General features: G+C 36.8%; 4 protein-coding genes across 4 annotated transcripts; 2 read left to right on the top strand and 2 right to left on the bottom strand.

Moving 5' to 3' along the window:
- Positions 1 to 7752, bottom strand: LOC109845615 (protein MEMO1). The gene is made up of 8 exons (XM_020414890.1): positions 7566 to 7752; positions 6864 to 6948; positions 6682 to 6750; positions 5506 to 5618; positions 4982 to 5093; positions 777 to 920; positions 425 to 599; positions 1 to 301 (listed from the first exon to the last, which is right to left on the bottom strand). The coding sequence occupies exons 1-8, from the start codon at positions 7615 to 7617 to the stop codon at positions 176 to 178; spliced, it is 876 nt and encodes a 291-aa protein (XP_020270479.1). The 5' UTR covers positions 7618 to 7752; the 3' UTR covers positions 1 to 175.
- Positions 9049 to 13859, top strand: LOC109845606 (HSP-interacting protein-like). Its single transcript, XM_020414881.1, has 4 exons — positions 9049 to 9175; positions 9323 to 11479; positions 12315 to 12542; positions 13405 to 13859. The coding sequence occupies exons 2-3, from the start codon at positions 9562 to 9564 to the stop codon at positions 12461 to 12463; spliced, it is 2067 nt and encodes a 688-aa protein (XP_020270470.1). The 5' UTR covers positions 9049 to 9175; positions 9323 to 9561; the 3' UTR covers positions 12464 to 12542; positions 13405 to 13859.
- Positions 15170 to 17444, top strand: LOC109845598 (probable sodium-coupled neutral amino acid transporter 6). The gene is made up of 2 exons (XM_020414871.1): positions 15170 to 15409; positions 15493 to 17444. The coding sequence occupies exon 2, from the start codon at positions 15769 to 15771 to the stop codon at positions 17206 to 17208; it is 1440 nt and encodes a 479-aa protein (XP_020270460.1). The 5' UTR covers positions 15170 to 15409; positions 15493 to 15768; the 3' UTR covers positions 17209 to 17444.
- Positions 19505 to 23861, bottom strand: LOC109845587 (calcium uptake protein, mitochondrial-like). The gene is made up of 9 exons (XM_020414862.1): positions 23800 to 23861; positions 23660 to 23727; positions 22686 to 22909; positions 22512 to 22595; positions 22218 to 22431; positions 21609 to 21785; positions 21401 to 21520; positions 20745 to 20889; positions 19505 to 19804 (listed from the first exon to the last, which is right to left on the bottom strand). Exons 1-9 carry the CDS (start codon positions 23855 to 23857, stop codon positions 19722 to 19724), a joined length of 1173 nt encoding a protein of 390 aa, XP_020270451.1. The 5' UTR covers positions 23858 to 23861; the 3' UTR covers positions 19505 to 19721.

The raw sequence follows: 23867 nt of genomic DNA, 5'->3' as shown, positions 1-23867 counted from the left end.
AGAAACAAAGCTAAAATTTCTTTAAATATATAATTGGACAAGCAAAAGTCCGCAGAAGGAGCAACTGATGCATGTTATATATAGAACAGATGTCGGCTTCATAACAAATGTGCTCTTGAAGTTTCAATTGTAGCTCATTTCATAGCCAACTTAGGGTACACATTTTAACTTATTTTCAAGAAGCAACCTTGGCGGCAGCAGATGCATAGCTCACGCTGCTGTCCCTCATGCTTTTGCACTGGCTGGACTGCTCGTATCTCAGGAAACCGATCTTTACTTTTGTCGAGCAGTTCTTTAACATCTGTCGATGAAAATGGGTATGAGATGGCAGCTCCTATCCAATATACCCTATAAATAGAATAAATATAGAGGGGGGGGTGGGCGGGGGGGGGGGAATAAACGAGAAGGGTTTTGAAAAGAGTAGATGGAGGAACACGCCGATGGGATGTCGTCCACATATGGTGTTGTCAAATTCACGAAGATATCGTTTAAATGCATCGGGATCTCCAGTCTCTATGATGTCCATACCCATGCGATCGAGGGCCTCAATGGACTTGTAAATGGCACCTTGCTTCTTGTCATAGTGTGTATAGTTGAACCTACCAACAGGAGGCGTGTTCATGTGAAAATTTTGGTTTCAGCTATTAAAAGCACATCCACGAAAAATCAAACGCGCTTTCATTATCAAGAATCTCTAGATGTCCAGGTGATTTAACTGATAAAACACCTTGAGCAAATGACCGACGAATGATACGAGTTACATGTGAATAGCATACCTAGCTCCCCAGTGGCAGAAGTCTGATGATACAGAGAAGAAGTTCTTAGGGTCGTCCACATACTTCGCCAGCAACTTTCCATACATGGCCTCACTTTCTGCACTAAGAGCACCAACCAAAATAGGTACAATTTTTACTGGATAACTGCATAATAAACCACACTAATTAGTCACCATTATGAAGTAAAAAAAAAATAAAAAAGGAAAGAAATAGCCTTATGCTTAGGGCATCTCCAACCCATCGCACCAAAATGGTGCAAATTTTGCACCAAAATGGTGCAAAAGTCACATCTAACAGTAATTCATCTCCAACCCACTGCACCATTTTTTGCACCAAAAAGGAATATTCTCAGTATCTTTCTTTTTATCTACTTTTATATTATTATTTTTTATTCCCTATATTTTTAACTATTTCAACAATTAACCCCACATATCAAATTTTATTTTTTCACATATTTTCCAAACAAAATAATTTATTATTTAAAAAATTAAACTAATAAAACAATAAAATATTATTTTATTAATTAAAATAACTTGATTGCTAAAATATTATATTTTTATTATTGATATTGCCAAAATATTACATTCAAGAACACACCAGAAAATAAAATACAAGAAAATAATTAAACATTAACAACAATATAAAAATTACAAATTTAGTGTGCACTTAACTATCTGAATTAGTGTATTCCTCCCATAGATGATCTATCAATGCATTACGAAGCGCAATATAGGCATCTTTATCCTTGATTTTTCCGTAACGTGTAATAAATTGAGTAAATCTTGTAGTTTCATCTGCTACCATATCAACTTCTGGTGTTGGTGCTTCCCTCACTTCTTGAATTGGTGCATAAAGATCACGTTCATCCTCGATTATCATATTGTGCATAATAATGCATGCAGTCATTATGTCATGTAATACATGTTTTTTCCAAAAACGTGCTGATCCTGCCACGATTGCAAATCGTGATTGGAGAACTCCGAACGCACGTTCTACATCTTTTCTACATGCTTCCTGTTTCATGGCAAAATATTTTTTCTTCCTACCTTGTGGCTGTTGGATTGTTTGTACAATAGTAGCCCATTTCGGATATATACCATCAGCTAAATAATAACCCATATTATACTCTTTTCCTTGAATAACATAGTGAGCGGGAGGAGCAATACCTTGAGCTAGGTTAGAGAAAAGATTAGATGACTCCAGCACATTGATATCATTATTGGTGCCTGACATACCAAAATATGCGTGCCATATCCAAAGATCATAATCTGCCACAGCTTCGAGGATAATAGTTGGTGACCCACTACGTCCTGTGTATTGCCCAGACCATGCTGTTGGACAATTTTTCCATTTCCAATGCATACAATCAAGACTTCCTAACATTCCTGGAAAACCACGTTGTTGGCCTTCTTGTTTTGATGATGATTTACAAACAATTTACTACTAATGTTGTTTGTCTAGTATTTGTGCATTCCCATGTTTTGTAGACAAACAACGTAGTTGGAGGATGGATGGAATAGAGCTTCAACGATCAAATTCTGATGCGCATTTTCTCGATCGCGGTTGATCACTGCATGACCGGGAATCGAGCCACCATGGATCGGTTGGTAGTTGTGTTGACGTAAATTGTTAACGAGGATCATGTTGTTGTTGATGTACTCACAAATTACTTCTTCGGTTTCATCAATCTCTGCAATGATATTGGACAGAAAATTATCATCATCCGAAGATGAAGATGATGATAAGTATGATGGACCTCCAACATCGAAATTCATTTTTGAAGTAAGAAAAGAATGACTGAAGTATGCAGAAATGGAGAATAATAATTTTAACACAACAATGAGTAATTGTGTGGATGTACCTAATCTAGTATGCTATTTATAAAACTTTGCTTAGCTGTATACATTGAACAATGTGTAAAGTTGAGCTGATTTTAGGAAATGCTTTCCAGCTGTTATCAATTTGTCACAAAATTCAAATTTGCTTTTAGCTGTATACGTTGGATAATGTGTAAAGCTGACCTGATTTCAAAAATTGATTCCCACTCGTACAAAGCTTTCACACAATTCAAGGAGAGCTGAGCTGTGTATACGTTGGACAATGTGTAAAGCTGACCTGATTTCAAAAATTGATTCCCACTCGTACAAAGCTTTCACACAATTCAAGGAGAGCTGAGCTGTGTATACGTTGGACAATGTGTAAAGCTGATCTGATTTCAAAAATTGATTCCGACTCGTACAAAGCTTTCACACAATTCAAGGAGAGCTGAGCTGTGTATACGTTGGACAATGTGTAAAGCTGACCTGATTTCAAAAATTGATTCCCACTCGTACAAAGCTTTCACACAATTCAAGGAGAGCTGAGATGTGTATACGTTGGACAATGTGCAAAGCTGTCCTGCTTTCAAAAATTGATTCCCACCGACAACGTTGGATAATGTGTAAAGCTGATCAGTTTGTACAAAATGATTCAATTTCAAATGTTGACCACCGACAAATTCAAACCAACCGCAAATTCAAATTCAAATTCAAATTCAAATTCAAACAAAAAAAACAAATTTGGATTGGCTATAAATAACATTCACGGTTTCTACTTCAAGCCACCCAATTCGAAGTATTTCTTCAAAGTATTTCTAATCTCCAAACCAACCGCTTTTTACAAAAAAATATCAGTTCGATCAACTGGATACATGGTTACTAAAGATGTGCTCCTTTGTTAAGTATTCTTGGATATTTCTCAAGACCCTATTATCGGTAGAAACCAGTCTCGAGATGCATTTTGGTCTCGTGTGGAGGACAAATACAATGAACTTCGAGATCAGCATTTTGAGATGCGTACGAGCCGATCAATTCGTTCTCGAATGGAAATCATAAGTAATGAAGTAAGGAAATTGAATGCGTGCTTGAGACAAGTAGAGAATCTGAATCCAAGTGGTGCTTCAGATGAAGATATTGTAAGTATTCTATTAATTATCGTTTGAATTTTATTATTATTGTTGAAATACATAACTTGATGTTCACTATAATTTGCAGTTAGTTCGAGCAAAGATGTTATTTATGCAAGAACCAAAGTACAAAAAAGGTTTCAAATTTGATCATGTCTGGAATATGGTTAAAAATTTCGAAAAATTTAAAGATGATGTCCCCACAGCAAGACAAGTTGGTCGAAGACAACCCCAAAGTGTGAACTTCGACTCGTCACAATCAGATAATCCCACTCCGGAATCTCCTATATCAACATCTCCTGGACTGTCATCATTTACTCCATCTGAACGACCTATTGGGGTAAAAAAAGCTAAATTGAAAAGGAAAAATGATGATCATGAGTCAAGTGTAGTGGACTCCATCGAGACCTCCAACAATCGACTTATAGACAGGTTAGACAAGGCGAGCTTGGACAGGCATGTAGCATTTGATATCGAACGAGAAAAGATAGCTATGAAAAAAGATAGAGATGAATGGAAAATTATAATGAAAGATTTGAATTCCATTGCTGATCCAAACGTGCGGGAGTACGTTCGAGCTCAACAGATTAAAATAATACAAAAAAGAAATCAACAAGAACAAGGGTCTGCTTCTAATTTTGGCAATTATTTCAATGATATTGGACACTCTGGCCCCGATCTACCAGATTATTGAGAGTTGCTTGTCCATCTCAGGAAATGTTCCATGTTTAGTTTGTATTTTATGTTTTATTTTAATGAAGTTTTATATTATGCGTGTCAGTTTTTATATGTTATGTATTTCAGATATGTAATTTATATTTGAATTATGTATTAGAATTGCTCTTTATATTTCATGGGACTTTACTTAATGTCTAGATTTTAATATTATAATTAATAATAATGTCTTTAAATTTTAGCATTATTTTTATTTTTAAAAAATAATTTATTTTGTCTAAATTATACAATTGGGGTAAAATTATAAAATTTAAATATTATTGGGGTTGTTTTATACATTTAATAAAACAATTGGGGTCAAATTGTAAATACATAAAAGTATGAGATCAAAAAAAAAAAATTGAAAAAAAAAAATTTAAATGAACAGTAATGCGGAGATGAACAGTGCGACGCCAGATATAGCGTCGCGCTGTTCATCACCGCTAAAATGGCGCACAAAATGGCGCTTGGTTGGAGACTGATCGCAGCGGCAAAATGGGGTTTTGCGGCAAAATGGGGCACGGTTGGAGATGGTCTAACTACTCACCCATGAAACACTTTGGCAAGGTACGGCAAGTGCATTTCCATGCTATGTTCGGCTTCATCAACGTGAAGATCCATGAGTTCAAACTTACCTGTCGAGTAAAGCTCCTCATTGACTGCACAATATGAGGATGCAAAATTCAGACTGATAAACAAGTATACATCATCAAAAAAAAAAAAAAACATCCGAAACAAAAAAGGGAGAGAAACAATGAGCATCACACCCAGGCTCCACTGGCATCGAGATCAATAAGGAACGTCACATCAAGTCATCTACTTGTATCATTCATCATCCTGCTTTTCATGGAATTCATATTTGACAAAATGCAATAAAATAGGGGAACATCACACCAAATAGGACATAATCGTGACTAGAAGCAATATGAAGAGAGAACAGACACTAAGATCCAAATTTATCATTATCAACCTTCTATATCGAATGCATACTTGACAAAATACAAAGCAATAGCGGGAATCTATCCAAATGAAGTCCATGAAAATAAGACTACAATGTCTTGTGATATGTACCTTCCGTATCAATTGGCAAATCCCCCAGAGGTGTACTATAAATAGAGGTCCTGGTAAGAGCACATTTTGGAGTGTAATAGTGATGAGACGGACCGAGAAGAAACACCCGGGAACTGAAACAATGAAGAATCACATATCAGCAATACCGTGATAAAGAGCATAAAGACTGAAACAAGATCATCATTCTAAAACACTCTTCATCAGTAAATAAAGCACATGACATGAGTAGCCATCTTCACAATAAGCTTAGAGAAGAATGTTCAAAGCTCATTGGCTACCTCCAATTTTCTATTTGACAACCAGAAATCCAAAATGATAGTCACATCCTAAAATAACAAATTATTATCCTACATAAAGTACCCACTTTAGAAGAAGTGCGAGCTATACTGAATTTTCAGATCAATATACAGCATATGAATTTTATCTTCATAAATTTAAAGATTTTTTTAAAATAGTGTTTTGTTTATTTCTCTATATATTTATTTATTTATTTTTGCTAGAAGAACCATGAGTCATGGCGGACGGTGACATGGTTAATGGTCTACTGGACATATATAATAAGCAATGAGGCAATCAAAATACTCCCTTGAGGATTTAAATCCAAGCAATTTTAGCAGAAATGAAGTCAAAAATCTTTTTACATGTGCATCCATACATCTATTCGACAATTTGGTAACATATTAGTTTTTTAAAAAACTTCACATCTATTTCAAAAAAAATTCCTACAGTTGCATCTCAATATTACTATCCATGTTACCTTCTAAGGCACCAAAATGTGTATTACTACGTCTGATTATTCACTGTGCATGAGAAGGCACTAGAGAAGAGATCTATCACAACAACGTATAGATTTTTGCTTTAATGCATTCCTCAAAATACAGTATACCAGGCTGCGTCCTGCTCAGCCATTGCTAATTTCTCATTTGACTATTTAGGTTTTAAATTATATGCATAAGCATGTACAGTGGAGAAAGCAAGTGTAAATACAGAATGCAACGGTTCAAAGCAAAACCATTCTGACGGTTCAACATACACAACACAGAGAAAAACTGAACCATAAAATATTATATCCTGTTAAACATCCACAAAATCATGAATACCAGTTTATATTTGTGTTGGAAATAAAAACAAGAAAATGATGAAATTTCTGGAAGGAATAAAAAAAATTTAACTGACATATTCGTCGGGTCAATGTTCCCAAATGCATATGCTGCTGCACGGCCTGAGTATGAATAGCCAGCATGCCTGTAATTTCAATAGCTAACACCATCATAAGATTGATAACTTCTGTAACAACCCAGTATGATAAACGCAACACATGGAAATTAAATGAAAACAGGGTACGTTTGCTGACTCACGGAGCAATAACACCTCTGACGTCAGGAGATTTGGTCAGACCACATGATCCAAGCCACCCCTCAAGTTCTTCTTCCAGCTGCTTAGCTGATTACAATTTATGGAAGCAAAATCAGAAAAGGTACTCATAATAATAGGAAAGTGTTAGGAACAGAAGCCCTCCTGGTCCACGAGCCATAATTTCATTTAGCACACCTGACTGCTACTCCCACCAACCGGGATTCCGAAACGATTGTCTAACGAGAATGAGACTTTGGAGGTGGGAATATGCATTGACTATATCTCACTTGTTGGCTCTTGATCAGAGAATTGGGAACTTTTTCCAACGTCAATAAACTAGGGAGGGTTCCATTTTATCTCACCTACAAATTCTACGGGTGAGCAAACGCTACATGAAAGTTGCTGCTCTTTTAACATGGATGTTCGTATCAAAGAGAGTTTGTTTCGGGCTTATCTCAATCCCTCAGCAAAAATTTCAAATGTTCTACCCCCATTATAATCACAATCAAATGCAACATCACCGACTAACTACATAATCCAACCACCCAGCTCGTAGAAATATCAATTCCTATTACAATTTACTTTGATAACCAATTGATCAATGAAAATTTCACCAATTCCGCTGCTTTCGGATCCAAATCGATAAATTAAATTTAAAAAAAAACCATAAATTTATGCAACTGATGCGGAAGGATGAAACTCACCGTTGTTGGAGTACCAGGATCCAGCATGCGATGCCCTTCTGATCCTTTCCATCGACGAAAAAATTAAGGAAATAAAAAAAAGAGACTGAAGATCGAAAGCTTAAAAACCCTAGTTTCCGAATTTGAGGAGAAATTGGGAATTGGGTTTGTTTGGTGAAGGAAGTTGGGGCTTTTGCAAGGCAAAAACTGGCTCTGGAAAGTTGGGGCTGAGAGAGGGGGCCCACCTCGGATGGAATAAAGAATCAGGACACGTGTCGAATATTTAGACACGTTGTATGGGGTTATCTCGTGTTTGGAACTCCACATGACTGCTTTTCATTAGCGGGCCTCGTAAAAGTGAAGCCAGCTGCGTAGGGGGCCCGCTAGTCTACGCTGTTATTAATTTGGCCCGGAAGATATCGGACTTAAGGCCCACAGGAAACGACACAGGGAAAAGTATTATTAGGCCCACTTTTAAGATGCATAAAGCCCTCACCTCTCTGCTCTAAAAAAATGAAAAACAATACTCTTGCAAAAACAATAGGAAAAATATTCACATTTCCCTCTGTCAAAACCCCTGTTCATTAGATATAAAAGAGCACGGTATGTTACTTAGAAATACGGTATTTTGCTATAAAAAATTCTGGATAGCCCGGGTCAAAGGTGGTTACTGCTTATGCATTTTAAATTAGTTATTACTAATCGTGAACACCGTGTAAAGCACGACATATCATTTTTTAACCCACTATAGTAATCAAGATTTTTTAAATGCTGCAGTAATTTTTTAAATTTTTTTGAATTGTTACCGTTCCGTCGTGTGCTGCAGAGATATTTTTTCAAAAGTGCTACAGTATCTAATTTTCTGTTTCTTACAATAATAATACTACAGTAAATATTACTGTAGTTCGAATAATGAATCATGAGTTCTCTCATTTGTAAAGAGGAGTAGATATACAAATACTTTGTAACCGAATACAAAAAAAATGAAAAACAATACTCTGGTAAAAACAATAGGGAAAATTTTTCACAATTCCCTCTGTCAAAAACCCTATTAAAGGATTAAATTAGCAACATAATTAATTCCCGAAATGAGAAAATTTTCCCTTTCCTCTCCTGCTCCTTTCCTTGTTGATCGTGTCTCTTCGCCTCTACTCTTTTTATTATCAGCTCTGATGCCCCCGCAACCTTGAAGACGCTGCCAACGTGGCATCGCATCATTGGCCGCCCCCCTCAACTCGCGTATCTCTGCCGGCACAGCTACAGCTCACGAGAAGAAATTTACGAACACCCACGTCGACACACTTTCCTCTGGGTCCCACTTGTCAGAGAAACGACGACGCAAATCGGATCGGGTGCAGTGTATTAGGAACTGGGTCCCGAGGCGGAGGATGAATTTAGCGAAGTTTCGGGATTAGGGTTTTGTATTTGCTGCCGTATATTTGTCTCTCTATAAATTTGCATAAAGGAAAGGGGGCAAAAAAAAAAAAAAAAAAAAATCTCTCTATAAATTTGCATAAAGGAAAGGGGGCAAAAAAAAAAAAAAAAAAAACCCTAATGTTTCTCAAGCGGAGGAGCTAAATTGAGCGGACTGAGGAGGAGATATCTCCGGATTAGTCTTCATTTGGTCTGCTGTGAGTTAATTTCTCCACGTTTGGCTTATTTTTGTGGTTAAAATTATATTTTTCGATGAAAGATTGTATTTTGTTAGGTGGGTTTTGAGATTGAAAAACAACTTATTTACTGGTTGAAACTAATTGTTAATGTTTAAATTTGTTTAGGTGTTTTTGGTTGATTAGTGAAGGAAAGGAGTGCCCTTTTTGCTGATTCATAGGTATAGATTCTCTTTTTGAGCTGTCCTTCTTTGGTTAGTGAAGGAAAAGTAGGGATCTTTGTGTGAATCAGTTTGTTTCCAGGTGAATTAGGCGAGTCAAGGAAAACCAATTCATTAATAAATTTAAAAAAAGTTTTTTTTTACTGGTTTTGGATCTTTCTGTGGAATCATTTTGTGAGTTGGGGAATGGGGAAGCCAACTACTAAGAAGAAGAAGCAATCCAGTGCCAAAACAATTGAGTCTAGCTCGAGACACAGTCGCCCTGTCGATCACACCCCTAAGGTGTTTGATGAAGAAACCTCAATCTTTATCGACATGTCTCATGACTTAAAAGAAGAAGGCAACAGATTGTTTCAGAAGAAAGACTATGAAGGTGCCACTCTCAAATACGAAAAGGCCATCAAGCTACTTCCTAGGAATCACATCGATGTTGCCAACCTCCGAAGCAATCTTGCTTCATGCTTCATGCAAATGGGCCCTGGAGGTTACCAGCAAGCGATCAACGAGTGCAATTTAGCCCTTGAAGTCTCTCCTAAGCACACAAAAGCTCTTTTGAAGAGGGCGAAGTGTTATGAATCTTTGAGCTGGTTGGGTTTGGCCCGTAGAGATGTTGGTTCGGTTTTGGCTTTGGAACCGAATAACCTCACAGCTTTGGAGATTTCAGAGAGGATCAAGACGACGATGGAGCAGAAGGGGATCAAGTTAGATGATAAGGAAATGATTTTGCTCCCAGAAATTACGGCCACAAAGGAAAAGGTGGGTAAGAGCAAAAATAGAAAAAAGAAGAGTCATAAGAGAGAAGAGAAGGTGGTTGAGGAGGTGAAGAAGTTTGATAATAGTAAGGATAATACTGTCAAAAAGGAAGAACCGATGAGACCTGTGAAATTGGTTTTTGGGGAAGATATAAGATTTGCTCAAATACCTGGTAATTGTAGTGTATCACAGTTGAGGGAGATTGTTCGCAATCGGTTTCCCAGCTTAAAGGCCGTGCTTATCAAGTTTAAGGATAAAGAAGGTGATTTGTTGACGATTACGACATCTGAAGAGTTAAGGTGGGCTGAAGAATCTGGAGATCCATTAGGATCTGTTAGGCTTTACATCACAGAAGTTGATCCAGAGCATGAGCCATCCTTTGATGTAGAAAGTAAAGGATCTGAAACTCAAGGATCAAATAGAAATATGAATGGTTTCTCTGAAAATGGGAGCATCAAACATGATGAGGAGAGTGCTGCCTCACCTTGCCTTGATACCTGGATCATTCAGTTCGCTGAATTGTTCAAGAACCAAATGGGCTTTGATTCTGATGCTTGTTTAGATCTTCATGAACTTGGGATGAAGCTATATACTGAGGCTATGGAGGACACAGCTACAAGTGAAGAAGCTCAGGAAATATTTGATGTTGCTGAGAAGAAGTTTCAGGAAATGGCAGCTCTTGCGTTGTTTAATTGGGGTAACATCCACATGTCCCGAGTTAGAAAGAGGATATTCTTGCCAGAAAGTGCTCCGAAAGAATCAATACTCGAACAAATAAAGTCATGTTATGAATGGGCCCGAGGAGAGTATGTAAAAGCTGGAAAGAGATATGAAGAGGCTTTGAAGATCAAGCCGGATTTCTATGAAGGCCTTCTTGCACTTGGTCAACAACAGTTTGAGCAAGCAAAGCTTTCTTGGTATTATGCTATCGGGAGCAAGGTAGATTTGGGTACTTGGCCATCAACCGAAGTTTTGGAGCTTTTCAACAATGCTGAGGATAACATGGAGAGTGGCACAGAGATGTGGGAGGAGATGGAGGAGCAACGCTTGAAGAACATCTTGAAACCCAACAAGGAGAAAGTGCTTTTTGACAAAATGGGTTTAGGTGCATTCTTTAAGGACTTATCTAATGATGAAGCCGCTGAACAGGCTTCAAGCATGCGTTCACAGATAAATCTTTTGTGGGGAGCTATCCTTTATGAGCGATCAGTTGTAGAATTCAAACTAGGGCTTCCAATATGGGAAGAGTGCCTCATGGCAGCTGTGGAAAAATTCAAGCTGGCAGGAGCTTCACCCACTGATCTTGCTGTTATGATAAAGAACCATATTGCCAATGAAACGACCCAAGAAGGTAATACAATGTTTTTTTTATTTTTGTGGCAATATATTTTCCCTCATGCTTAGAAGAAGAAAGCAGTAACGTTTACCAAGGACTAATTTTCCATGGGTAAGAGTTGATTTCACATCTGCATCTATAATTATAATTATGTCTTTTCAAATGTAACTATAATTATGTCTTTTAAAAAAAATGTAGATATCACCAGCCGTATAGGCATCCAGTTGCTAACACATAACTGCTCTTATGATATTAATGTTGAATCTTAGGTTCTAAGTTTTATTTTAATAGTAGTTTTAGGCTCCAACAACTATTAGCATGCAAACTCGTCCAAATGCTCATATATTTACGGTGTCAATTCTTTAGGATACCTGGCACTAGTAGAACTGCGCAATCGGTGTCCATGCAATGCCCTATACTGTGATCACTATTCCTACTGATATTATGAAGTAGATACTTCTTTTAATTTATTGCTATTTATTACCAAAAACTTTTATTGTACCACCAATTCATGGAGAAGCAACCAGCATACGAATGAATATAATGGCCTTTTGGTTAATGTGGACATAGCTCAAACTTAAAGAACAGCATTTATTCCAAACAAGAGGCTGAGAGAACATTAGGTAGAATTATTTCCTTATGATTTGAAGATGGAGTCCGGGACCAGTTTTGAATTTGTAATGTGACTCCAGTTAGAATCCACTTCTCCAAGTATGATTTTATATTGTATGGGTACTTCGGTTACTTTAGATGGCACTGAGGAAATCATTACCCGAAGTACCTTAACCAATTTTTAAAATAGATTCCCAAGGCAGTGATTGGCAAGTTAAAGAATTTTCTCATATTGCAGGTGTGGGCTTCAAGATTGATGAAATAGTTCAGGCTTGGCATGAAATGTATGATGCCAGAAGGTGGATAGGTAGTATTCCATCTTTTAGGCTTGAACCTTTATTTCGAAGGCGAGTGCCAAAACTGCATAATATATTGGAGCACATGTGAGTCTAGTGGAAACTGATTGTCACAGCGGTGTTATTTTCTGCGTGGGTGCTCGAGGTGTGCGTGCTGCTGATTTGTTTAGGTAATTTTATTGCTTTGTTTGATCATTATCTCCTGTGCTTTTCATTTAGTTTCGTTTACTTAGTTAATTTGAGCCTCTCGAGTTAGCTTTAATACATCCAGGTTTGGAATTCAATTATTGTTCGATACAACCCCAACTCTTTGCCTGATCCACCTTTGCTTATCTCATTGACTGAAGAAAAGAATGTGATATTCTGTAGATTCTCAAGGGCCTTATTGTTTACTTCACTGTATGGCACTAAAGTAAAATATAGTATGTGCAATCAAATATTTCTTCATTGCACTAAAGTAAAATATAGCATGTGTGATCAAATATTGTTTCATTGGTTGCTATTATTTATGTCATCTAACATACGATTTCCATGATTTTCATGGTGAAATCTAAAGCTGGAACTTCACTTTATTGGCCTTATCATCCTAAGATTGTAATTTTCCTTGTTATGAGACAAACTTTTCACCTAACTGGTAGCCAAACCAACAAGCATATTCAAGTTTTGTAGTTTCTAAAGTGTACGCTTAGTTATTGCGATTTTCTTATTGCTATAATGCCTATACTGCCTGGTGATGCATAGTAAGATCTTCACCCCCTCAAATATGGATTGCGTTTGTAAATTGTAACTATAAACTCTATAATATTAACGTGTCAAGATCTAATAAGTTCAGATGATGTTTATGTTGCAGGAGTTTGGAAAGTAAATGTTGACATTTATGTCGCCTTTTTCTGATACAAGATATATCTCTGTTGGGATTTATGTTGCCATTTTCAGAAATAGAAACAATAGATTTTTAGTTCAAGGAGTATATTATTCATTTGTTACCTCGTCTTCCTTTCCTAATGGAAGTTTTTTGTTACACACTTGCAGGTCTGTTGCTGTGTTGGTCTTACGACAAGTTTTGTGTGCTTTTTACAAAGAATAGCAAGAAATTATTAGATGTCATTGGTCATACCCGTGCGACTATATACTATACATATCATTCATGGCTTGCATTGGGTTACGAGAACCTTATGCAGCATTGTTATTTTTTCCTTCTATTCATTTTTTTTAATACCCAGAAGCGCAAACGACTTGTGGGTCTCTCTCTACTTTTGTTTCAGAGGTGAAAACGATATCGAGCTTGATTGTTTTCCTCTTAATATCTGGTGATGATATGTTAGTGTCTACCCCCTCCATATTGAATGATCGAAAACACTTGGGTAGTGATTGCCTGTTGTTATTCCTGTCATGCCTGATAAATTAACATCGGGTTTGTACTGTTGTTAGTGTTTGTAAAACATCAATATCAATGGTTGAAAAGAAAATTTGAAATGTTTTAATGATGTATCTGTTTTCTCTATGATAACTTTTGCAGGTTGTGAGAGACTTGGAATGTGTATCTTTTGGTAGTATATTTGAATTCTTTCGGTTTGTATTGCATGTTACCTGCTGATCGCCTTTGGTACCTGTAGTGATAACTGGCCCTTATTCTATTCATCTGTTGTCTTTTTTTCAGAGAAATTCGTGCGCCAAATATTGAAGTAGTCCTTGATGAACTTACTGTTTCTTTGTGTCAAAGTTCCTCTGATGACCCACTTGCGTGTGATCTTTATGTGAACCCTCTTTACCTTGGCGAGACAGTTATATTAATTAATGAATCTTGCAAAGGTCAGAAAAAGATAATTTTGTTTACTTTTCAAGTTGGATTTAGACTTAGGGGCTGTTACGTTGGCGTTGGCTGGGCTGAGAAACTATGAAAAGGAAATCAAAACATCAGACATACCCATGTGAAGGTGTTTGATTTCCTTTCTTGTGTTTGGTTGAGAGAGGGAAAAAAATGTTGTGCTTGTGGGATTCACTCACTAGTAATATAATAGTGCCATGAGTTCCAAATTTAAGGAAACTCGTTTCCTCTAAAAAAATCATGAAATGTGCTTGAAAAATATAAAAACGGGTCCCGCAATCTATTTCCCATGAGCAATCTCACAAACTTAGGTTTCTAGGAAATAAACCAAACAGCCCGTTAGACCCTTAAGCAACTGTATTTCATGTGTTTATATCTTCTTCTATGCATCTAAACAAATTTAAATTTAAGGGAAATGGGAGATATTTATTTTCGTTCGCACAAGCCTTTTTCAGATCTTATGAATACTTCTCTTCTCTAAATTCGGCGTTACATGTTCCTAAAGCTAATGTCACCGTTTCATACTATTGATTGAGTCTTAAATTGTGGGATTTAACAAGGGGAGGTGTTATATCGATCATGAATAAATTATAAATTTAATTTTTCCTTCTGAGACGTGTAGCATAAAAAACACTTTTACCTTAGTAGAGTAATTTGACTTTAAAAAATAAATTAGTAAAAATATAATAATAATAAGAGGAGAAAACTGAAAACCTCATTGACCGAAGTTTTATTTTTTGCTTGAAGCTTTGCTATAGGGATCAAAAATATGGGATCAACATGAGGGATATGTGAGGTGTCCGCCACCTATTGCATAATGAGCTGACCTGATGGCCAGCTCATTATGCAATAGGAAGGGGACACCTCACATGTCACCCTGTTGATCTCATATTTTCGGTGTTGGTGGAATTCTTCTTTTGCTTTGAGAACCCCTATTGGCCAAAGCTCAAAGACTTTTGACTCCAGAGATCTCATAAAACACATGAGCAAGCAAAACGTACGGCCAAATACAGGGAAGTCTCCTCTCTCCCCTCCAAATATACGTAGAAACTGAACAACAGGAGAGAAATCTTTTTGTACTTCATCAGCGTCAGGGATCCCGAGATCTAGCTTCTCAAAAATCTCAATCTCAAAGATTTTCTGACCATCTCATTGGAAGACAGATTCAGGAAGACCCATTTGGTTCTTATCTCCTATCCAAAATCTCAGGTGCCCTCTCTTGTATCATACGTACTCCAATCTTTAGTTTACCCAGTCAAAGATCCGATCTTTTTTTTTTCTCGCTTGAAAAGGGGGAAGAAAACAAGAGATTTTTGGTTCTGTTGCCCTCCGAGATCAAGTTTTCGTACATACTCATTGAAAGATCTTGCTGTTATACAAAGAAAGATTAAAATTTTCCAGTGAGAGATCTCAACCCATATTCTCTTCTTCAGTAAATTTCGATTCTTTTTTTTTTTGCTCCGATCTAAGTCTCTGAAACCCTTTCAAGATCAAAATTTGATTATAACCCATTGAAACCTGCTGCTTTTCTCAACACCCATGTGATTTTTTTTTCCCATTAAGAAGCAATGAACAGTAACTACGCTGCCGTCCCTGTGAATTCTTCCATAGAACTCCAGAACCAAAACAATGCGAACTCAGCTGAAACCCCTAATGGAAAGGTTCAGTCTACAGAATTCACCGGTGGTGGAGAGTACACGGATGGATTCGACGAGATAGATGAGCTTCCCCTCATCAATGATGGAGATGTCGAGCATGAAACCCCTGGTTCTGGAGTTCCCGGCGCTGTCTTCAACCTCGCTACTACTGTCATAGGTGCAGGAATCATGGCTCTTCCGGCTGCAATGAAGGTTCTCGGTATCGGGTTGGGTTTCGCTTTAATAATCCTAATGGGTATTCTATCTGAGATCAGTATTGAGATCCTTGTTCGGTTCGCTGTTCACTGCAAGTCCACTTCCTATGGAGAAGTTGTAGAATCTGCTCTTGGCCGTACAATGAGAGTTATCTCAGAGATTTGCATAATTATCAACAATGCAGGTGTTCTGGTTGTATATCTCATCATAATTGGGGATGTAATGTCTGGATCGGATGCGCACATAGGTGTATTCGATCAGTTGTTTGGACACGGTTCATGGGATCATAGGAGCATGCTGATTCTTGTAGTGTTGATCGCCTTCTTGGCCCCGTTATGTGCATTGAAGAAAATCGATTCCCTAAGCTTGACTTCAGCTGCCTCCGTTGCCCTTGCACTTGTTTTCGTTGTAGTCTCATGTGTAGTTGCTTCCATCAAACTTGCAGAAGGGACTATTGAAAAACCGAGAGTTGGACCTGATTTTGGGAGTAAAGCTGCAATCTTGGATCTTTTAGTGGTTATCCCAATCATGACCAATGCCTATGTTTGCCATTTCAATGTTCAACCGATATATAATGAGCTTGAAGGGCGATCACCTGAAAAAATGAATCGGGTTGGAAGAACCACAACTGTTTTATGCATCGCGGTCTATGCTGCGACTGCAATCTCAGGATACTTGTTGTTTGGAGATAACACGGAGTCCGATGTGCTGACAAATTTTGATAGAAATCTCGGAGCGCATTTTAGTATGGTACTGAACTATATAGTTCGGGTTGGATATGTTCTTCATCTGATTCTTGTTTTTCCCGTGATACATTTCTCTCTCAGGCAAACAGTAGTTGCTCTGGTATTCACAAAATCGGTTTTGGATGATAGGAAGAAGTCACTGCCGTTGACCGTTGTACTGTTGGGGGTTATATATCTTGCTTCTACTGTGATACCGAACATTTGGGTTGCTTTCAAGTTTACAGGAGCCACAACTGGTCTCTCGTTAGGGTTCATATTTCCGGCGCTCATCGCATTGAGATTAGATAAGCAAGGGAAGAGTCTGACTCGAGGAGAGAGGAGCTTGTCATGGTTCATGCTGGTGTTGGCTGTAGTTGTTAGTATCATAGGAGTTGCAGGAAACATCTATAGCATCAAGAACAAGTCTTGATTAGTTTCAGGTTTCGTACTTCAAAATCTGCGGTTGTATTCTTTTGTGACACTTGGGTTGTGTTCCCACGATGAAACCATTTGTGTGGTTTCTGAGTTCTCATTGCGAGAAGAAGAGTTCGTAGGTTGAAGAATACATAGCGTTAATTCTTTTAGTTGAATACTTATCGTATGTAACATTCCATTTTGAAAATGCTTCTAGTTAATAAAAATTTCCACTGCTTTGGCATGACTGCATTTGTTTCTCCCTTAATTGCTTACTTGGTTCATTTTTTCTCAAATTATGAATACTATTTTCCATTGATACTTGTATTGAAATGTAATATGATTGTTCAAATTCAATATTTAGGCGAAGGTAAGAGATTAAGTTATTCGGTCGAATACTTATTATTTTCATATTTATTATTATTTACTTAATTATAATAAATGATGGTGGTGACAGTGTAATAGCTCAATTGTATTCGAAGTTCCACATCCAAATTATGCAAGCCTAAAAACAAAATTTGAATCCCTTAAGGTTGGCTGAACAAGTTAAAACATATTGAGAAAGAAAAGAAATTAAAACTTTAACAATACAGGGTACTAGTGATAAAACCCTGAATTTTGTCTCAGAGGGGGTTGCAACATAATTTTTTGCTTCTAGTGAAAGCAAAACCATATGAGCAACTGAAGAAGTATTGGACGTTGCTACACCATAAAACAACACATCCAAAGTTTTCATATTTATCAACTATTAAGCCACAAATTATTCCATCACCAAAAATATTCACAAATTATGTTACAAATGATCATGCTGGTAGTCAGTGTAACTTTTTTTTTCCTTGCATAAGCATGTGATTTAATTATGTTATTTCTTCCTTTACGAGGTTTGCCTTTTTCGGCTATTCTGGCTCAACTTGCACTGAGATGGTGCCGTTTTCCTTATCATTAAGAATGGGGTAGATAAAATAAAATTCATTGAAATCTTGTGATATAACGAACCCGTTGAGGCTGTTTTAGTTAGTTATCCTTGCAAACAGAAAAAATAAAAAAAGAAAGCTTTGTGTTGATGTATAAAATCACACAGTCAAATAAAAGAAGTTGATTAAGTTGATGGAGATCCTCAAACCCTCCGAATGTCTAGTTCTTGAGCAAATTGTTCTTCCCTGCACAAGTAGCAAATCGTAAGAGGGCAAGGTCTACCTCCCCGATTGTTCCTCCGACGATCAAGTCAGTGATTTGCTTAAGTAAAGAAGTAAAATGAACTGCAGTAGTTCTTAAGCTCAGAGAGTAGTAGTAAAAAGCTTACCCTGTAATTGAAAATAGTATTCCTTTTTATAGAAGTGACAGGAGGGTAGAAGGGTAACTTCAACCGAGTATGGGATGACGACCATGTCAGCCTCAGCTTTACAGGTGTCGGCCGACGAGTGGAGAAGAGGTGTCACTTTAGTGTTTAATGCGAAGTGATAGGGGGTGTGTGGTGCCGACGTGATCGATGTGCCATAAATACTTTTGGGGGCAGAGGAAAGATGATGCTCACAATGCATTTAAAGGCATTTATTGCAAGGTTATTGGTCACAAATGTACATGAGGGGGCTCGAGGCTCGAGGTATTTCGTCGCCTTTCTACTCTTCGGATGGTCAAAAAGTATCGCCTTTTGAGTTGCCCTCGCAAGATGTCGGCTGATTGGTCGGCCGAGTGGAGTGGTTAAGCAGTCGACTCAGCCAGGAGACGACACGTAACGCCTTTCGAGTCGTCGACATGTGACTGAGATTGAGAAATTTCAGGGTATCAAACGTCAAAGTTTTTTAGGTATCAAAGGCTAAGCAATTTTAGCAAACTAAAGCGAAAAAAAACCTAGACTACTTTTACAATGGGAAAAAAGAGTTAGCTGAAAAAATAGCTAGATATAAGAAAAGCCCCCTTAACTTTGGGTAATTATCAGACAACCTCCCTTAACTTTGAAAACATCAAGAAAACCTCATTAAGTTTATGGATTATCAGAAAAGCCCTTTTTAACCTTGATATTTTTTCAGAAACTCCCTAAAAAATGAATATTTTTGGGGTTCTTTTCTGATAAAATGTCAATGCTGAAGAGGAATCTGTAAAATGACCAAACGCAAATTTTGTGCTTGGTAGTGAGGTGTCACAATCACCTCCACACATTCAAATGGGGGACCACATTCACATGAGTTGAGGAGTGCATGAGGATATATATATAACAAATAAACTGAGCCTTAATTAGAAGTGAAATTCAGACTAAAAAATTCTTCATATTTTGCAAACACCATTAAAATAAGAATACATGTCTATTAATCAACCAAGCTAACATCACCAACTTTAATTGTTCAAGGTCATCCGGGGCTTACAAATAACAGTCACAAACGCTTATATACCCCCAAATATTTCAATAAGATTGATTTGCTGTTAACACTTTGTTAAAAATACACAGCTCACAACAACACCGTAACAAACGCAGCGGGTCCTCTTACAGAATGAATAATGAATGGTATTCTGGATCGAAGCACGCAAACCTTATAAGAAAGATGAAACGTTCACCGCAAGCTGAATCTCGTGCTGGCTTTTGTGTGAAATGTTGTGTGTATGCTTTTTATTCACTTATCAATGATCAGTCATGTGCCACCCACGTGAAGGAGAAAGGACAAACCAAAGAGAAACAGGTTATTTTTCTCATAAATTTTAATGGGGGAGCACAAAACTATCACCTAACGAGGGCAGAGATCTTAAATATGTGGGATACAGGAAAATAATAATAATAATAATAATAATAATAATAATAATAATAGCTAGGCATTTGATAGCAAGGAATAAGTGATTAAATGACATCATGTATGAATATATGATTTAATAAAAAGTAATGATCACACAACTCTCCCAGACCCACCCCTTTTTGAGGAAAAGTTGTAAGATAGTTCCACCAAAATTTCTTCAAGATAACAATAATTTTCACTAATTTCACAGCATTTGGCTGCAACAAATATGTTACATATCCAAAGTAGATCATAGAAGCCAAAAAGAAGGAGCTAACTGTTACCATTAACTGTAGTTTCTTCTTGTTTATGGAGTATAACATTGTACTTGCGCATGGTAAATCATACAAGCCAAATATCAGAGGAATTTTTTTCCATCATTCATTTCAACAGTTTGGTTAAAATTAACAAGAAATATGAAACCTTCATCTCAAGTCAAACAAAATCACAAAAATATCATGCACATTTTTTGTGCAATCACCAAAATAACTTATAATTTTTCATGTGGATGCAACAATTTAAGATGATTTTAACAGCTTCGATCTTCAGGCTTCACACAGGCATAACAATTTTTCATTTGATGAACAAAATTGCAGTTAGAAGTGTTTCAGTGCTTGAAGCACTTGGAAACATTTTTTTAAGTGACTTTTTCAGCAAAATTTCTATGCACAGGAATACATGCCCCTACTAAAATGCATCATCTTAGTGAAGCAAAGATCATCTATTGGATTGTTATAGGATCAGTTCTTTGTACATTTTAACCAGCACGATAGGAATCCTGAGATACCTGTCTCAGTTGGCTCACGAAAATCACTTTCCCATCTTTCCAATGCTTTGAGAAACTCATCTGAGCTTAAACTTCCGTCACGATTTGCGTCAAATACGTGGAATATAACATCAACTACGTTATCAGTAACAGAAATACCACAAACCTAACAACAAAATGAGAGAAAATGTAAGTAGACAAGGACAGGATATCTTATTGAAATTAGAAGATTATACACCTTATATATGAAGGTGCAGTAATGTCTCATTATAGGTATATGCATGTACCCTATAAAGGTAAAAGATGAGTAATAATCTTATCACAATTGATATGCTACTAATAATGATGTTACCCTGATGAAATTCAATAAAGTTCATTTCTTCCGAAAGGTTTATTAGGTAACCAGGGAAACAATAGGTTTCATCTATAAGCAGATCTGATCTGACTTTGAACATCAGTATTATACCATACTATTCTTATGTGTCAATATTAAAATAATGATGCACTTAAAGGAGATATTAGACAAAAATCACAGCCAGGAACATCCATGATTTTCTCTTTATATTTATGCGGCCAACATTAATTAGATGGAGGTGGATCATAACTTTAACTGTGTTCTAATGCATACAGTGTATGCGCTTATGATTAAGCTATACTCCTCCAGGAAAAGATCATACATGTGATGCAGCTCGTTGGAAATCTTGTTTCGTCAACGAACCATTTACTTTTCCATAAGTGAAGATAGCCAAAGTCAGTGGTCGAAGACTTTTTCGTAACTCTGCAAATGTCTTGAACTCCTGAAGTTTCATTTAAGAATTATGTGAAGATTAGCGGCCAAAATTAAACATGAGATGAAAAACTTGTGATAGACTTATAGTATCTGACCTCCAAGGTAACACGTGCATTCCTAAGATCTGGATGGTCATCCAATTCGTCTACTCTCTCCAATAACTTGTTTATATGGTTAATGTCAGCTGAAGCGACCATAGATAGTGCAAAATCCTTAGCAGAAATTGTTCCTCTTGACTTGAAATCATAATGGGAAAATTCCAAGTGCACAATCTGCAAAGTTGAGTGTGTTTCAATCTAATAATGCACATAAACCAAGACATAATCTTAAGTAAATAGATCAAAAGATTCGTTGCATCTTTGTAGATGATAAAACCTTAGCATACTTTAGCTCTAAACAACAATAAAAAATCATTATTGAATGAAGAAGATAACAAAGACCCTATGAGATCAGATACAATCTTGAAGTTTCTTCTGTCATTGCCTCTACGATGTTCATATAATTAAATTCCTTTTAAGTGAATTTTTTAGAACGCAAAAAGAGGAGCATTACATGCACCTATACATACTCGTGTTTAGTAAGTTCTAATCCAGTAAAACAAATAAACTTGTGTGTCATTAAAAGTAAATTCATTATACAGCATGCATTACAACTCTAAAGAAATTGATGACTGAAATTGGATCAAGGTAAACCATAAAAAATACCTCATCATGCAAATCCCTCAAAAATTGGACAAACTTATCATGATTAAGGCGACCATTTCCATCATCACCAAAGAAATAGCGAAGCAGACCACCATTTTCCACAGATTTCCCTACTTTATGACCACCACGTCGGCCTTCACTGTGACCAGCTCCTTGTCTATTATAGGATCGCATCAATGCCATCACTTTTCTAAACTCCTCCATCTCTATCTCTCTGGAAAAAGAAGTCAAACAACAAAATAAAATCAAGATAACTTGGATCAAGGTCAAACAACATAATGCTAAAGTACATACCCATTATGATCAAGGTCAAACATTTTGAAAGCCACACTGAAGCTCGATTCAGGAATGCTTAACAATGTGACAAAAAAGATGTACCTGTTCTTTAAAAAAAGGTTTTCATCAAGAATGAATATAATGACTAAATCTTTCGAGGTCTACCAAAAGATTAAAACTTTGGTCACTTACTCAGGAAAAGATATGAGCCCATCATTGTCGGTATCAAAAAGCATAAAGAAGTCAGAGGGAGCACAGTGAAGCTCGCCAGGAGGGTGTTCTCCTCTGAGAAATCCTTCTCTAACCCTATCAGATTCAGACGGAGGGAAAACAGGGACAACCGCCCTCATCAAATCTGCTGGTGACATGAAAATCTCACCATCCGGGCTTTTAAAAGATGCAAAGTACTCAAAAATCTGCGACATGCAAGTAAGGAATTATCATGTAGCTGTTGCCCATGTCAATGAATACACTCATATAACCAAAAGAACCTAGAGCACGAAGCATCAAAGACAATGAACTACAACAAATCTTCCGAAACCGCATCTCATATTGGTGTATTTTCACCCTTTTTCATTCTTTAGAAGTGAAATTAATAATAGTGGACAACGGCATAGTAGGTGTACTTACATGTGCAAAGTACTCAAAAATCTGAAAAATGCAAATTAAGGCGTGAGCATACAAACTAATATTAATCTGAATTCCAACAAAATATTTCAAAAATTGCATCGCAATTATGTAACTCGAATTGATAGATTTCCCCCTTTTTATTAATTAGAAATAAATGAATGTTAACTAAAATATGAGAAATGAATAGGGACAGAGCCAATAGCTCAAGAGTGTAGATAGATTATTAATAATACGGTTTTTCTATAGAGTGCCCATGGGCACTCTATAAGAGAGGAGAGAGATAGAGATAAATAAATAGCCCATGAGGCTCCCTAATTTGTATTAATTTCTGTGCATAATTCATTTCTCTCTATCTCTCTCCTTTCTTATAGAGTGACCATGGGCACTCTATAGAAAAACCGTTAATAATAATAATAATTAGAGTCGCGATAATTCATTGGAAATGAATTCCTTTCTCTCTCTTTCCTAAAAGATTAAGTCCCATATGATAAAAATTGTCATTTTTCTAAACAAATTACTGGGGAAAAAAGATTTACCTTTTCAGGAGGACTCTGCATCCTGATGCGTTTCTCGTAGTTGAAGAACACCCTTCTTCGATATGAATCTGCAGTTGCAAAAAAAGAAAATTAATCGCCAGATAAAGAAAATTACAGGGGGGCTTATATGCAAAAAAGACCTCCGAAAAGGAGTTTAGACTTCTTCTCTTCCCCATTCGCCAACGGCTCGATACGCATGCTTGAATGG

The sequence above is a fragment of the Asparagus officinalis genome, chromosome 1 (assembly GCF_001876935.1).
Source record: "Asparagus officinalis chromosome 1, Aspof.V1, whole genome shotgun sequence".
NCBI classification, from domain to species: Eukaryota; Viridiplantae; Streptophyta; class Magnoliopsida; order Asparagales; family Asparagaceae; genus Asparagus; species Asparagus officinalis.
This window is presented reverse-complemented; position numbering and strand designations above follow the sequence as displayed.

What these genes read in the sequence shown, in the direction of transcription:
- LOC109845598 (XM_020414871.1), top strand. Translation starts at nt 15,769, where the DNA reads ATGAACAGTAACTACGCTGCCGTCCCTGTGAATTCTTCCATAGAACTC.
- LOC109845587 (XM_020414862.1), bottom strand. Translation starts at nt 23,857, where the DNA reads ATGCGTATCGAGCCGTTGGCGAATGGGGAAGAGAAGAAGTCTAAACTC. An exon ending in ATGCACGTGTTACCTTGGAG is followed by an intron (nt 21,521 to 21,608) that starts GTCAGATACTAT and finishes ATGAAACTTCAG; the next exon opens with GAGTTCAAGACATTTGCAGA. An exon ending in TCGTGAGCCAACTGAGACAG is followed by an intron (nt 19,805 to 20,744) that starts GTATCTCAGGAT and finishes ATCATTGATAAG; the next exon opens with TGAATAAAAAGCATACACAC.
- LOC109845606 (XM_020414881.1), top strand. Translation starts at nt 9,562, where the DNA reads ATGGGGAAGCCAACTACTAAGAAGAAGAAGCAATCCAGTGCCAAAACA. An exon ending in CAATGAAACGACCCAAGAAG is followed by an intron (nt 11,480 to 12,314) that starts GTAATACAATGT and finishes CTCATATTGCAG; the next exon opens with GTGTGGGCTTCAAGATTGAT.
- LOC109845615 (XM_020414890.1), bottom strand. Translation starts at nt 7,617, where the DNA reads ATGGAAAGGATCAGAAGGGCATCGCATGCTGGATCCTGGTACTCCAAC. An exon ending in GTCAGAGGTGTTATTGCTCC is followed by an intron (nt 6,751 to 6,863) that starts GTGAGTCAGCAA and finishes TTGAAATTACAG; the next exon opens with GCATGCTGGCTATTCATACT. An exon ending in AACATTGACCCGACGAATAT is followed by an intron (nt 5,619 to 6,681) that starts GTCAGTTAAATT and finishes TCATTGTTTCAG; the next exon opens with TTCCCGGGTGTTTCTTCTCG.